The 17,256-nt window shown below is 46.3% G+C and overlaps 1 protein-coding gene across 1 annotated transcript in view; it reads left to right on the forward strand.

The window, feature by feature from the left end:
• LOC115160164 (metalloprotease TIKI1) overlaps window positions 1–17,256 on the forward strand; it is a 172,242-nt gene that overhangs the window by 65,681 nt on the left and 89,305 nt on the right. Inside the window, exons 3-4 of the mRNA XM_029710539.1 lie at window positions 6,875–7,021; window positions 8,722–8,896. Coding sequence (XP_029566399.1) covers window positions 6,875–7,021; window positions 8,722–8,896 — 322 coding nt within the window. The remainder of the gene's footprint in view (window positions 1–6,874; window positions 7,022–8,721; window positions 8,897–17,256) is intronic.

Below are 17,256 nucleotides of genomic sequence, written 5' to 3' on the forward strand. Positions count from 1 at the left end.
GTTTATTCTCCCCGGTTTATACTCCCCGGTTTATTCTCCCCGGTTTATTCTCCCCGGTTTATTCTCCCCGGTTTATTCTCCCCGGTTTATTCCCCCCGGTTTATACTCCCCGGTTTATACTCCCCGGTTTATACTCCCCGGTTTATACTCCCCGGTTTATTCTCCCCGGTTTATACTCCCCGGTTTATTCTCCCCGGTTTATTCTCCCCGGTTTATTCTCCCCGGTTTATTCTCCCTGGTTTATTCTCCCTGGTTTATTCTCCTCCAATCTATTTTGTATATCAACTATTGAACCAGTAGACAGAGCCATTTGTATGAGCACATCTGGCTGCGGTAGACTTCTAATGCTGTGAGTCTAGTGTGATAGTTGCTACTGATCAATGTTGTGATGTTTATCTGGGATGATATTATCAGAGAACAAAACATGATAATGACCTCTAGGTATTGGTTGAAGCTCAGTGTTCAATTCAAATCTCTCTAACGTCATCATCTAAGCCAATATGACACCAATATCGATGAAAGTTCGCAAAATCGACTTGGAGGTACACAACACCCTCCCCTCCTCTCGTCATGAGCCGTCTAGCTGTTACCGAGAACCACATATTATATTTAACAGGGTCATTAGCATTAGGGTCGTCAGACAATTGTTTTGCCCAGAACTCGCTCAATATCTAGGCGACGAATAAGAATGAGATTACAGAGTCCATAAAGGATTTGTTGTCCGTAGTTTATGCCTGCCAATACCATAACCCCACAGACACCATGGGGCACTCTGTTCACCTCGTTGACATCAGCAAACCACTCGCCTACACAACACCATACACGTGGTCTGAGGTTGTGAGGCCGGTTGGACGTACTGCCAAATTCTCTAAGATGACGTCGGAGGCGGCTTATGGTAGAGAAGTTAACATTCAATTCTCTGGCAACAGCTCTGGTTGACATTCCTGAAGTCAGCATTGCAAATTGCACGCTCCCTAAAAACCTGTCAGGTGGATGAATTATCTTGGCAAAAGAAGAAACGCTCACTGACAGGGATGTGAACAAATTTCTGCACAAAATTTGAGAGAAATACGCTTTTTGTGCATTTGGAACATTTCTGGGATCTTCTATTACAGCTCATGAAACATGCGACCAACACTTTACATACAGAACTCATTGCCCTCATCCATGAGATCCCTAACCATCCCTATGGTACTGCCTAGGGACACAGTGCTTTATGGCAGAGTGGTGGATTGTGGGAATGCGCCTGTCACAGAGAAATACAAGCTGTCCCATGTGGAACTGACAAACAAACGACAAACGCTTCGATCACACCGACAGCATCATCTGGATATGTGTGAAACAACAGTTCAACATTCACCTCCTGCTATCATTTCTGTCAAGCCGTCTACAGCATACAGTTTGACCAATACGTTTTGATAAATCTAACGTAAGGTACGGCACAGAACGGACTGCAACTACCTCAAGGCAAACGCAGCGTTCATTTACATTTACATTTTACATTTAAGTCATTTAGCAGACGCTCTTATCCAGAGCGACTTACAAATTGGTGCATTCACCTATAATATCCAGTAGAACAACCACTTTACAATAGTGCGTCTAAATCTTTTAAAGGGGGGGGGGGTTAGAAGGATTACTTTATCCTATCCCAGGTATTCCTTAAAGAGGTGGGGTTTCAGGTGTCTCCGGAAGGTGGTGATTGACTCCGCTGTCCTGACATCGTGAGGGAGCTTGTTCCACCATTGGGGTGCCAGAGCGGCGAACAGTTTTGACTGGGCTGAGCGGGAACTGTGCTTCCTCAGAGGTAGGGAGGCGAGCAGGCCAGAGGTGGATGAACGCAGTGCCCTTGTTTGGGTGTAGGGCCTGATCAGAGCCTGAAGGTACGGAGGTGCCGTTCCCCTCACAGCTCCGTAGGCAAGCACCATGGTCTTGTAGCGGATGCGAGCTTCAACTGGAAGCCAGTGGAGAGAGCGGAGGAGCGGGGTGACGTGAGAGAACTTGGGAAGGTTGAACACCAGACGGGCTGCGGCGTTCTGGATGAGTTGTAGGGGTTTGATGGCACAGGCAGGGAGCCCAGCCAACAGCGAGTTGCAGTAATCCAGACGGGAGATGACAAGTGCCTGGATTAGGACCTGCGCCGCTTCCTGTGTGAGGCAGGGTCGTACTCTGCGAATGTTGTAGAGCATGAACCTACAGGATCGGGTCACCGCCTTGATGTTAGTGGAGAACGACAGGGTGTTGTCCAGGATCACGCCAAGGTTCTTAGCACTCTGGGAGGAGGACACAAGGGAGTTGTCAACCGTGATGGCGAGATCATGGAACGGGCAGTCCTTCCCCGGGAGGAAGAGCAGCTCCGTCTTGCCGAGGTTCAGCTTGAGGTGGTGATCCGTCATCCACACTGATATGTCTGCCAGACATGCAGAGATGCGATTCGCCACCTGGTTGTCAGAAGGGGGAAAGGAGAAGATTAATTGTGTGTTGTCTGCATAGCAATGATAGGAGAGACCGTGTGAGGATATGACAGAGCCAAGTGACTTGGTGTATAGCGAGAATAGGAGAGGGCCTAGAACAGAGCCCTGGGGGACACCAGTGGTGAGAGCACGTGGTGCGGAGACAGATTCTCGCCACGCCACCTGGTAGGAGCGACCTGTCAGGTAGGACGCAATCCAAGCGTGGGCCGCGCCGGAGATGCCCAGCTCGGAGAGGGTGGAGAGGAGGATCTGATGGTTCACAGTATCAAAGGCAGCAGATAGGTCTAGAAGGATGAGAGCAGAGGAGAGAGAGTTAGCTTTAGCAGTGCGGAGAGCCTCCGTGACACAGAGAAGAGCAGTCTCAGTTGAATGCCCAGTCTTGAAACCTGACTGATTAGGATCAAGAAGGTCGTTCTGAGAGAGATAGCAGGAGAGCTGGCCAAGGACGGCACGTTCAAGAGTTTTGGAGAGAAAAGAAAGAAGGGATACTGGTCTGTAGTTGTTGACATCGGAGGGATCGAGTGTAGGTTTTTTCAGAAGGGGTGCAACTCTCGCTCTCTTGAAGACGGAAGGGACGTAGCCAGCGGTCAAGGATGAGTTGATGAGCGAGGTGAGGTAGGGGAGAAGGTCTCCGGAAATGGTCTGGAGAAGAGAGGAGGGGATAGGGTCAAGTGGGCAGGTTGTTGGGCGGCCGGCCGTCACAAGACGCGAGATTTCATCTGGAGAGAGAGGGGAGAAAGAGGTCAAAGCACAGGGTAGGGCAGTGTGAGCAGGACCAGCGGTGTCGCTTGACTTAGCAAACGAGGATCGGATGTCGTCAACCTTCTTTTCAAAATGGTTGACGAAGTCATCCGCAGTGAGGGAGGAGGGGGGAGGGGGAGGAGGATTCAGGAGGGAGGAGAAGGTAGCAAAAAGCTTCCTAGGGTTAGAGGCAGATGCTTGGAATTTAGAGTGGTAGAAAGTGGCTTTAGCAGCAGATACAGAAGAGGAAAATGTAGAGAGGAGGGAGTGAAAGGATGCGAGGTCCGCAGGGAGGCGAGTTTTCCTCCATTTCCGCTCGGCTGCCCGGAGCCCTGTTCTGTGAGCTCGCAGTGAGTCGTCGAGCCACGGAGCAGGAGGGGAGGACCGAGCCGGCCTGGAGGATAGGGGACAGAGAAAATCAAAGGATGCAGAGAGGGAGGAGAGGAGTGTTGAGGAGGCAAAATCAGGAGATAGGTTGGAGAAGGTTTGAGCAGAGGGAAGAGATGATAGGATGGAAGAGGAGAGAGTAGCAGGAGAGAGAGAGCGAAGGTTGGGACGGCGCAATACCATCCGAGTAGGGGCAGAGTGAGAAGTTTTTGATGAGAGCGAGAGGGAAAAGGATACAAGGTAGTGGTCGGAGACTTGGAGAGGAGTTGCAATGAGATTAGTGGAAGAACAGCATCTAGTAAAGATGAGGTCAAGCGTATTGCCTGCCTTGTGAGTAGGGGGAGAAGGTGAGAGGGTGAGGTCAAAGGAGGAGAGGAGTGGAAAGAAGGAGGCAGAGAGGAATGAGTCGAAGGTAGACGTGAGGAGGTTAAAGTCACCCAGAACTGTGAGAGGTGAGCCATCCTCAGGGAAGGAACTTATCAAGGCGTCAAGCTCATTGATGAACTCTCCAAGGGAACCTGGAGGGCGATAAATGATGAGGATGTTAAGCTTGAAAGGGCTGGTAACTGTGACAGCATGGAATTCAAATGAGGAGATAGACAGATGGGTCAGGGGAGAAAGAGAGAATGTCCACTTGGGAGAGATGAGGATTCCAGTGCCACCACCCCGCTGGCTCGATGCTCTAGGGGTATGCGAGAACACGTGGGCAGACGAGGAGAGAGCAGTAGGAGTAGCAGTGTTATCTGTGGTGATCCATGTTTCCGTCAGCGCCAGGAAGTCTAGGGACTGGAGGGTAGCATAGGCTGAGATGAACTCAGCCTTGTTGGCCGCAGACCGGCAGTTCCAGAGGCTGCCGGAGACCTGGAACTCCACGTGGGTCGTGCGCGCTGGGACCACCAGGTTAGAGTGGCAGCGGCCACGCGGTGTGAAGCGTTTGTATGGCCTGTGCAGAGGGGAGAGAACAGGTATAGACAGACACATAGTTGACAAGCTACAGAAGAGGCTACGCTAATGCAAAGGAGATTGGAATGACAAGTGGACTACACGTCTCGAATGTTCAGAAAGTTAAGCTTACGTTGCAAAAAATCTTATTGACTAAAATGACGAAAATGATACAGTACTGCTGGCTGGTGGAGTAGGCTAGCTAGCAGTGGCTGCGTTGTTGACTTTGTTTGACCGTGTAGCTGGCTAGGTGTAGCTGGCTAGGTGACCTCGATAGTTTCAGTACTACACCTTGTCATGATACAAAAGCAACTTTGTAGCTAGCTAACATAACACTAATCAAGACGTTCCTTTGTAATGTATTTAGTTTCTACAGTGTTACTAGTTGGCTGGGTTTGGAAAATGAATGTAATTCTGGTGTGTCAAAACGCAACGACGCCGTCGATCACACTGAGGCGTTATGCCAATTCATAGGCATGCGGTTAACATGGTACTTAAACACACTATCAATACTTAAAACGTATGTTTGGTTCCAAATCTCTTTTCATATTTATGCTGCCATTTATAAATGAAGATGGCTGCTTTTTACTGGAGTTGGCAAGCTGTGTACAGCATTACTTATTTGTAGCTGAAGTTTATAATTTCTGTTATTAAGAGTTTTGTTCATCAAGGCCTTAGCTGTTTATCAAGACCTCAGCTGTTCATCAATACCTCGGCTGTTCATCAATCTTTCTACAGCTGTTCATCAAGACCTGAATGGTGTAGCAGAACTGGACTTGAACAAAAAATGAGGCATAAACCGATAGCTTGTCAAGAGCAATTGTGGCCATCCCTGAGTTGTATTTACAAAGTTGACTATACCTGATGAATGTACATTTGCTTGTAAATGTTATATTTAATCAAAACTCACCTTTTGTTTACAAGTAATATAGTACTAGATCTTTCTACAGTAAACTATAATGTTCATTTTCATGTTGATTATTTCAATATTTTCCAGGAGCTTGCTCGATTGTCTTACGCGAGATCAGTTTGCTAAAAATAAAGGCTGTTTGAGAAGGTTTGAATCCTTAGCAACCTGCATACACATAGTCTGAAGTACAATTCCAACATAACTACTGTAGTAGGTCAAAGCTGTGGGATGGAAAACCTTGGTAGAGCATGGGTGGAGTAGGCATTGTGGTGCTGTAAAACCTTGGTAGAGCATGGGTGGAGTAGGCATTGTGGTGCTGTAAAACCTTGGTAGAGCATGGGTGGAGTAGGCATTGTGGTGCTGTAAAACCTTGGTAGAGCATGGGTGCGGTAGGCATTGTGGTGCTGTAATACCTTGGTAGAGCATGGGTGGAGTAGGCATTGTGGTGCTGTCAAACCTTGGTAGAGCATGGGTGGAGTAGGCATTGTGGTGCTGTAAAACCTTGGTAGAGCATGGGTGGAGTAGGCATTGTGGTGCTGTAAAACCTTGGTAGAGCATGGGTGGAGTAGGCATTGTGGTGCTGTAAAACCTTGGTAGAGCATGGGTGGAGTAGGCATTGTGGTGCTGTAATACCTTGGTAGAGCATGGGTGGAGTAGGCATTGTGGTGCTGTAAAACCTTGGTAGAGCATGGGTGGAGTAGGCATTGTGGTGCTGTAAAACCTTGGTAGAGCATGGGTGGAGTAGGCATTGTGGTGCTGTAAAACCTTGGTAGAGCATGGGTGGAGAAGGCATTGTGGTTCTCATGTGAATTTTTCGGCTTCAGAACCATGCCTAGTTTCACTTAAAACGTGTTTTGGGATTTTTAATATACATAATGATAGGTAGGGTGGTATTACTAAATACAGTAAGGATAGGTAGAGTGGTATTACTAAATACAGTAAGGATAGGTAGAGTGGTATTACTAAATACAGTAAGGATAGGTAGATTGGTATTACTAAATACAGTAAGGATAGGTAGAGTGGTATTACTAAATACAGTAAGGATAGGTAGATTGGTATTACTAAATACAGTAAGGATAGGTAGATTGGTATTACTAAATACAGTAAGGATAGGTAGAGTGGTATTACTAAATACAGTAAGGATAGGTAGATTGGTATTACTAAATACAGTAAGGATAGGTTGGGTGGTATTACTAAATACAGTAAGGATAGGTAGATTGGTATTACTAAATACAATAAGGATAGGTAGAGTGGTATTACTAAATACAGTAAGGATATATTGTTAAATACAAAATTATTCCTTACCTCCTATTTATTATGTATTTAGTAAATATTCTTGTCTTCTGTTCCCTCTCTGGTCATATAGAAAGTGGATATCCAGGTATTGATCGTGTAGTAAAAGTGGATATTTCCCCATCTACAGGTGATCTTTGCCCTGAACCAGACCCTCGTACAGCAGGAGAGTGTGAGAGCAGGCAGTCTGCAGGGCTCCTACACCACTGAGGACCTCATCAAGCACTACAACTGTGGAGACCTCAACTCCATCATCTTCAACCATGACACCTCTCAGGTCAGTTACAACCACCACACCTGTTACTCCTAACCCCTAACACTAACGACCCCGAACACTAACGACCCCTAACACTAACGACCCCTAACACTAACAACCCCTATTACTAACGACCCCTAATACTAACGACCCCTAACACTAACGACCCCTAACACGAACGACCCCTAACACTAACGACCCCTAACACTGACGACCCCTAACACTGACGACCCCTAACACTAATGACCCCTAACACCGACGACCCCTAACACTACAACCCCTAACACTAACGACCCCTAACACTAACAACCACCACACCCTGTTACTCCTAACCCCTGACACTAACGACCCCTAACACTGACGACCCCTAACACTAACGACCCCTAACACTAACGACCCCTAACACTGACGACCCCTAACACTGACGACCCCTAACACTAATGACCCCTAACACTGACGACCCCTAACACTACAACCCCTAACACTAACGACCCCTAACACTAACGACCCCTGACACTAACGACCCCTAACACTGACGACCCCTAACACTAACGACCCCTAACACTAATGACCCCTAACACTGACGACCCCTAACACTACAACCCCTAATACTAACGACCCCTAACACTAACAACCCCTAACACTATCGACCCCTAACACTAATGACCCCTAACACTGACGACCCCTAACACTACAACCCCTAACACTAACAACCCCTAACACTAATGACCCCTAACACTAACGACCCCTAACACTACAACCCCTAACACTAACGACCCCTAACACTACAACCCCTAACACTAACGACCCCTAACACTAACGACCCCTAACACTACAACCCCTAACACTGACGACCCCTAACACTAACGACCCCTAACACTAATGACCCCTAACACTGACGACCCCTAACACTACAACCCCTAACACTGACTACCCCTAACACTAACGACCCCTAACACTAACAACCCCTAACACTACAACCCCTAACACTAACGACCCCTAACACTACAACCCCTAACACTAACGACCCCTAACACTAACGACCCCTAACACTACAACCCCTAACACTGATGACCCCTAACACTAACGACCCCTAACACTAATGACCCCTAACACTGACGACCCCTAACACTACAACCCCTAACACTGACGACCCCTAACACTAACGACCCCTAACACTAACGACCCCTAACACTAACGACCCCTAACACTAACAACCCCTAACACTACAACCCCTAACATTAACGACCCCTAACACAAACAACCCCTAACACTAACGACCCCTAACACTAACAACCCCTAACACTACAACCCCTAACACTACAACCCCTAACACTACAACCCCTAACACTACAACCCCTAACACTAACGACCCCTAACACTAACGACCCCTAACACTAACGACCCCTAACACTAACGACCCCTAACACTAACGACCCTTAACACTAACGACCCCTAACACTAACGACCCCTAACACTAACGACCCCTAACACTAACGACCCCTAACACTAACGACCCCTAACACTAACGACCCTTAACACTAACGACCCCTAACACTAACGACCCCTAACACTAACGACCCCTAACACTAACGACCCTACAAGCCCAAAGAAGAGACCCATTGGTATCACCTTATCTTTACGGCACTTTTTACATTTCTGACCCATTTAGTTCAGACCTGATGGATAAAATCTCTCACTGCTCATCACCCCCCCTACAGGTCCCCAACTTCAACAATGTGACCCTGCGCCCCAGCGAACAGATAACAGCCCAGGAGATAGACAGCTACTTCAGACAGGAACTGATCTACAAGAGGAACGACAGGATGGGGAACAGGGTCAAGGCTCTGATGGAGGAACACCCTGACAACAGCTTCTTCTTCGCCTTCGGAGCAGGTCAGTGATGATGATGATGATGATGATGATGATGATGATGATGATGCGGCTCAGTTGGTAGAGCATGGTGTTTGCAACGCCAGGGTTCTGGGTTCGATTCCCACGGGGGGCCAGTACAACAAAAAACAAAAAAATGCATGAAATGAAATGGATGCATTCACTACTGTAAGTCGCTCTGGATAAGAGCGTCTGCTAAATGACTAAAATGTAAAAAAAAAAATGTAGGAAAAGGAGGATGATTAATGATCATACACTGATGCCAAAGATAAGGAGAAAGGAATCCAAGATTGTTTGAGATCATAATTTTGTAGGTTGGTGTGTAAGCCTATAACAATGTTATGGTTAGCCTTTGTCATGATTCAGTCTGCTTGACTATTGATTCATTCAGTATGGAGCTATGAAAAGTGAATCGTCTTAACTACACTGGTTATGAGCTGACTGTTTCAACAGTCTTGTCCGTAATTATTGGCACCCTTGATAAAGATAAGCAACAACAAAAAATGACTGTATAAAATAAATAACAAATACTGAGCTATGTTGTATGAACAAAAAAAAATGGGAAATTATATATTTTTTATACTAATGCAGTTGCTCAGAGAAAGATATTTTAAGTATTATTTTTTTTTTATCGAAAAAAGACCGGTTCAAAATGATTGGCACCCCTGTTATCAGTACTCCAGTACCCTCCCCTTCTAAAATGTTTTATGAGGTGGTACCCAATTCCTTATGGGGTCTGGTCAAATGCCACCCTATTCCCTATGGGGTCTCATCAAATGGCACCCTATTCCCTATGGGGTCTGGTCAGAACTAGTGCACTATAAAGGAAATAGGGCACCATCTTGGTTCAGGCTGAGGTCAGGCATTAAATTAAACGTGTGAAACTTAAATCTGATTTAAGCTACTTTAGACCAAACAGTTTAAATGGTTCTCTTTGTGAGCACGGCAGAACAGAGAAGGCTTTGCTAGACTGAAGAAGATAAAGATCGAACCCTACAGAACTGGGAAGACCGTCGCTTATAAGCATCGCAGGCCCTCTTTTGACCTGCCGATCGTGCTCGGTCCAGCTGTGATCCGTATGCCAACGCTCTGAGATTTAGGTGTGATATTCCCGGAATCCACTTGTTGCCACATTGTCTGGTTCATTTAACCTGAGACCTGGAAGCTGAGCAGGTTTATAATGGAGCTCTATAATGGACCAGAGAGCTGAGACCTGAGGGATGAGAGTTGAGGGCTGTGGCTACTCCTGCCAAGTCTCATTCTAGAGAGTTAGGTTTCTCTCTCTCTCTCTCTCTCTCTCTGTTTCTCTCTCTCTGTTTCTCTCTCTCTCTGTGTATCTGTCTCTCTCTCTCTCTCTGTGTATCTGTCTGTCTCTCTCTCTCTCTCTCTCTCTCTCTCCCTCTCTCTTTCTCTCTCTCTCTCTCTCTCTCTCTCTCTCTCTCTCTCTCTCTCTCTATCTGTTTTGCCAGTCTTGCCTTCCTCCTGCTGTACACACTGTGTGTTGCTGCTGAGTATAAAACACTGTTTTACTTTAAACTGCTGCTTCCCAGAGGTGTGAAATTGATGCCTTGAGAGGATGACGTTTCCTTTAATTAATGATGACCCGTACCAACCAAAGTGTGTGTGTGTGTGTGTGTGTGTGTGTGTGTGTGTGGGGGTGGGGGTGGGGGTGGGGGTGGGTGGGTGTTGAGTGCTGAGAAGGGTTTAACAAAGACATGCAGGTTTACAACAGTACCCTGGCCCTTCATTCTGCCCTGCCACGGCCCCAGGGAGAACTATGAAATAACACTACCCTGGCCCTTCATTCTGCCCTGCCACGGCCCCGGGGAGAACTATGATATAACACTACCCTGGCCCTTCATTCTGCCCCGCCATGGCCCCAGTGAGAACTATGATATAACACTACCCTGGCCCTTCATTCTGCCCCGCCACGGCCCCAGGGAGAACTATGATATAACACTACCCTGGCCCTTCATTCTACACTGCCACGGCCCCAGGGAGAACTATGAAATAACACTACCCTGGCCCTTCATTCTGCCCCACCATGGCCCCAGGGAGAACTATGAAATAATGAAATAACACTACCCTGGCCCCCACCCCACAAGCAGATCGCCTAGCGGTTAAGAGTGTTGGGCCAGGAACTGAAAGATCGCTGGTTCGAATCCCCAAGCTGGCAAGGTGGAACAAGCTGCCGTTCGATGACGTGGACGTCGATTAAGGCAGCCCCCCCCCCCCGCACCTCTGTAATTCAGATGGGTATTGTTAAATGCGGAAGACACATTTTGGTTAAATGTATTCAGCAAATGACTAGGTATCCCCTTTCCATTCTTCCCTGCCATGGCCCCCGGTGAGAACAATGAAATAACAGTACCCTGCCCCTTCATTCTTTCCTGCCATGTCTCTGATGAGAACTATGAAAAAGCAGTATTCTTTCCCGCCATGTCTCTGATGAGAACTATGAAAAAGCAGTATTCTGCACCGCCATGTCTCTGATGAGAACTATGAAAAAGCAGTATTCTGCACCGCCATGTCTCTGATGAGAACTATGAAAAAGCAGTATTCTGCACCGCCATGTCTCTGATGAGAACTATGAAAAAGCAGGGTTCTGCACCGCCATGTCTCTGATGAGAACTGTGAAATTACACTATTCTGCACCACCATGCCTCTGATGAGAACTATGAAAAAGCAGTATTCTGCACCGCCATGCCTCTGATGAGAACTATGAAAAAGCAGTATTCTGCACCGCCATGTCTCTGATGAGAACTATGAAAAAGCAGTATTCTGCACCGCCATGTCTCTGATGAGAACTATGAAAAAGCAGGGTTCTGCACCGCCATGTCTCTGATGAGAACTATGAAAAAGCAGTATTCTTTCCCGCCATGCCTCTGATGAGAACTATGAAATTACAGTATTCTGCACCGCCATGCCTCTGATGAGAACTATGAAAAAGCAGTATTCTGCACCGCCATGTCTCTGATGAGAACTATGAAAAAGCAGGGTTCTGCACCGCCATGTCTCTGATGAGAACTATGAAAAAGCAGTATTCTTTCCCGCCATGTCTCTGATGAGAACTATGAAATTACAGTATTCTGCACCGCCATGTCTCTGATGAGAACTATGAAAAAGCAGTATTCTGCACCGCCATGTCTCTGATGAGAACTGTGAAATTACACTATTCTGCACCACCATGCCTCTGATGAGAACTATGAAAAAGCAGTATTCTGCACCGCCATGTCTCTGATGAGAACTATGAAAAAGCAGTATTCTGCACCGCCATGTCTCTGATGAGAACTATGAAAAAGCAGGGTTCTGCACCGCCATGTCTCTGATGAGAACTATGAAAAAGCAGTATTCTTTCCCGCCATGCCTCTGATGAGAACTATGAAATTACAGTATTCTGCACCGCCATGCCTCTGATGAGAACTATGAAAAAGCAGTATTCTGCACCGCCATGTCTCTGATGAGAACTATGAAAAAGCAGGGTTCTGCACCGCCATGTCTCTGATGAGAACTACGAAAAAGCAGTATTCTTTCAAGCCATGTCTCTGATGAGAACTATGAAATTACAGTATTCTGCACCGCCATGCCTCTGATGAGAACTATGAAAAAGCAGTATTCTGCACCGCCATGTCTCTGATGAGAACTGTGAAAAAGCAGTATTCTGCACCGCCATGTCTCTGATGAGAACTATGAAAAAGCAGGGTTCTGCACCGCCATGTCTCTGATGAGAACTATGAAAAAGAAGTATTCTTTCCCGCCATGCCTCTGATGAGAACTATGAAATTACAGTATTCTGCACCGCTATGCCTCTGATGAGAACTATGAAAAAGCAGTATTCTGCACCGCCATGTCTCTGATGAGAACTATGAAAAAGCAGGGTTCTGCACCGCCATGTCTCTGATGAGAACTACGAAAAAGCAGTATTCTTTCCCGCCATGTCTCTGATGAGAACTATGAAATTACAGTATTCTGCACCGCCATGCCTCTGATGAGAACTATGAAAAAGCAGTATTCTGCACCGCCATGTCTCTGATGAGAACTATGAAAAAGCAGTATTCTGCACCGCCATGTCTCTGATGAGAACTATGAAAAAGCAGTATTCTGCACCGCCATGTCTCTGATGAGAACTATGAAAAAGCAGTATTCTGCACCGCCATGTCTCTGATGAGAACTATGAAAAAGCAGTATTCTTTCCCGCCATGCCTCTGATGAGAACTATGAAATTACAGTATTCTGCACCGCCATGCCTCTGATGAGAACTATGAAAAAGCAGTATTCTGCACCGCCATGTCTCTGATGAGAACTATGAAAAAGCAGGGTTCTGCACCGCCATGTCTCTGATGAGAACTACGAAAAAGCAGTATTCTTTCCCGCCATGTCTCTGATGAGAACTGTGAAAAAGCAGTATTCTGCACCGCCATGTCTCTGATGAGAACTATGAAAAAGCAGTATTCTGCACCGCCATGTCTCTGATGAGAACTATGAAAAAGCAGGGTTCTGCACCGCCATGTCTCTGATGAGAACTACGAAAAAGCAGTATTCTTTCCCGCCATGTCTCTGATGAGAACTATGAAATTACAGTATTCTGCACCGCCATGTCTCTGATGAGAACTATGAAAAAGCAGTATTCTTTCCCGCCATGTCTCTGATGAGAACTGTGAAATTACACTATTCTGCACCACCATGCCTCTGATGAGAACTATGAAAAGCAGTATTCTGCACCGCCATGTCTCTGATGAGAACTATGAAAAAGCAGTATTCTGCACCGCCATGTCTCTGATGAGAACTATGAAAAAGCAGTATTCTTTCCCGCCATGCCTCTGATGAGAACTATGAAATTACAGTATTCTGCACCGCCATGCCTCTGATGAGAACTATGAAAAAGCAGTATTCTGCACCGCCATGTCTCTGATGAGAACTACGAAAAAGCAGTATTCTTTCACGCCATGTCTCTGATGAGAACTATGAAATTACAGTATTCTGCACCGCCATGCCTCTGATGAGAACTATGAAAAAGCAGTATTCTGCACCGCCATGTCTCTGATGAGAACTATGAAAAAGCAGTATTCTGCACCGCCATGTCTCTGATGAGAACTATGAAAAAGCAGGGTTCTGCACCGCCATGTCTCTGATGAGAACTATGAAAAAGAAGTATTCTTTCCCGCCATGCCTCTGATGAGAACTATGAAATTACAGTATTCTGCACCGCCATGCCTCTGATGAGAACTATGAAAAAGCAGTATTCTGCACCGCCATGTCTCTGATGAGAACTATGAAAAAGCAGGGTTCTGCACCGCCATGTCTCTGATGAGAACTATGAAAAAGCAGTATTCTTTCCCGCCATGTCTCTGATGAGAACTATGAAATTACAATATTCTGCACCGCCATGCCTCTGATGAGAACTATGAAAAAGCAGTATTCTGCACCGCCATGTCTCTGATGAGAACTATGAAAAAGCAGTATTCTGCACCGCCATGTCTCTGATGAGAACTATGAAAAAGCAGTATTCTGCACCGCCATGTCTCTGATGAGAACTATGAAAAAGCAGTATTCTGCACCGCCATGTCTCTGATGAGAACTATGAAAAAGCAGTATTCTGCACCGCCATGTCTCTGATGAGAACTATGAAAAAGCAGGGTTCTGCACCGCCATGTCTCTGATGAGAACTATGAAAAAGCAGTATTCTTTCCCGCCATGCCTCTGATGAGAACTATGAAATTACAGTATTCTGCACCGCCATGCCTCTGATGAGAACTATGAAAAAGCAGTATTCTGCACCGCCATGTCTCTGATGAGAACTATGAAAAAGCAGGGTTCTGCACCGACATGTCTCTGATGAGAACTACGAAAAAGCAGTATTCTTTCCCGCCATGTCTCTGATGAGAACTGTGAAAAAGCAGTATTCTGCACCGCCATGTCTCTGATGAGAACTATGAAAAAGCAGTATTCTGCACCGCCATGTCTCTGATGAGAACTATGAAAAAGCAGTATTCTGCACCGCCATGTCTCTGATGAGAACTATGAAAAAGCAGGGTTCTGCACCGCCATGTCTCTGATGAGAACTATGAAAAAGCAGTATTCTTTCCCGCCATGCCTCTGATGAGAACTATGAAATTACAGTATTCTGCACCGCCATGCCTCTGATGAGAACTATGAAAAAGCAGTATTCTGCACCGCCATGTCTCTGATGAGAACTATGAAAAAGCAGGGTTCTGCACCGCCATGTCTCTGATGAGAACTACGAAAAAGCAGTATTCTTTCCCGCCATGTCTCTGATGAGAACTGTGAAATTACACTATTCTGCACCGCCATGCCTCTGATGAGAACTATGAAAAAGCAGTATTCTGCACCGCCATGTCTCTGATGAGAACTATGAAAAAGCAGTATTCTGCACCGCCATGTCTCTGATGAGAACTATGAAATAACAGTACCCTGGCCCATCATTCTTCCCCGCCATGCTCCGGTGAAAAATATGAAAAAAGTCAGACTAGCCCATTGGTTTGGTTCTATAGTTCTTTAGCAGTAAAACCTGCCTTGGTACTGGTTTGGTTCTATAGTTCTTTAGGAGTAAAACCTGCCTTGGTACTGGTTTGGTTCCAAAGTTCTTTAGGAGTAAAACCTGCCTTGGTACTGGTTTGGTTCTATAGTTCTTTAGGAGTTAAACCTGCCTTGGTACTGGTTTGGTTCTATAGTTCTTTAGCAGTAAAACCTGCCTTGGTACTGGTTTGGTTCTATAGTTCTTTAGTAGTTAAACCTGCCTTGGTACTGGTTTGGTTCTATAGTTCTTTAGGAGTAAAACCTGCCTTGGTACTGGTTTGGTTCTATAGTTCTTTAAGAGTTAAACCTGCCTTGGTACTGGTTTGGTTCTATAGTTCTTTAGGAATAAAACCTGCCTTGGTACTGGTTTGGCTTTATAGTTCTTTAGGAGCGGGGCTTTGCACAACTAACAAGTACCCCTGACTCTAACCCCTGGTACCCCATGCTCTAACCGATGATACCCCTGACTCTAACCCCTGGTACCCCATGCTCTAACCGATGATACCCCTGACTCTAACCCCTGGTATCCCTGACTCTAACCCCTGGTATCCCAGGCTCTAACCGATGATACCCCTGACTCTAACCCCTCGTATCCCTGACTCTAACCCCTGGTACCCCTGACTCTAACCCCTGGTATCCCTGACTCTTACCCCTGACTCTAACCCCTGGTATCTCTGACTCTAACCCCTGGTATCCCTGACTCTAACCCCTGGTATCCCTGACTCTAACCCCTGGTACCCCTGACTCTAACCCCTGGTACCCCTGACTTTAACCCCTGATACCCCTGACTGTTCTTTACAAGGGCCTTGTCCGGTCCACCTAGGTGTTCTGTTCAGCCCAGGAGGCAGCTAGGAGGCACCACTCTCAAACACTCAGACTCCAACCGAGTCCCTCCTGGGCTGGGATATTTAGAAAAATGAAATAGAGCCACAACTATTATCTATATTTTGAAGATTTCTCTAAAATGACCCCCTTTAAAGATATGCAGCCAGAGACATAGTCTATGTCCTTAATGGCACCCTATTCCCTATGGGCCCTGGTCAACAGTAGTGCACTATACAGAGAATAGGCTGCCACTTGGGACATAGACCGAGGGCTTGGCTTGCTCTCTGCCAGAGTGAATCATGTGGAAACTGGCGTGTGTTTATCTCAGTCGGTGGTGTGAGAAATATGCTGTTTGGGTTTCAGAGCGTTGTATCTTGGAGCCCATTTGGTAATGTCTGTAGGATGACAGTTGGAAACAGCCCATTTAGTAATGTCTGTAGGATGACAGCTGGATGCAGCCCGTTTAGTAATGTCTGTAGGATGACAGCTGGATGCAGCCCGTTTAGTAATGTCTGTAGGATGACAGCTGGAAACAGCCCATTTAGTAATGTCTGAAGGATGACAGCTGGAAACACCCCATTTAGTAATGTCTGAAGGATGACAGCTGGAAACACCCCATTTATTAATGTCTGTAGGATGACAGCTGGAAACAGCCCATTTAGTAATGTCTGTAGGATGACAGCTGGAAACACCCCATTTAGTAATGTCTGTAGGATGACAGCTGGAAACACCCCATTTAGTAATGTCTGTAGGATGACAGCTGGAAACACCCTTTTTAGTAACGTCTGAAGGATGCCAGCTGGAAACACCCTATTTAGTAATGTCTGAAGGATGACAGCTGGAAACACCCCGTTTAGTATCGTCTCAAGGATAACAGTTGGAAACAGCCAATCCCAAACTATCACTTTTCCACCCCCTTTTGATTTCAGTGTCTCAGCCTTTCTGGCGAGTCACACACATACACACGCACACACACGACGACCCCAACCCACACACACACT

Source organism: Salmo trutta, chromosome 23 (assembly GCF_901001165.1).
Source record: "Salmo trutta chromosome 23, fSalTru1.1, whole genome shotgun sequence".
Lineage (NCBI taxonomy): Eukaryota > Metazoa > Chordata > Actinopteri > Salmoniformes > Salmonidae > Salmo > Salmo trutta.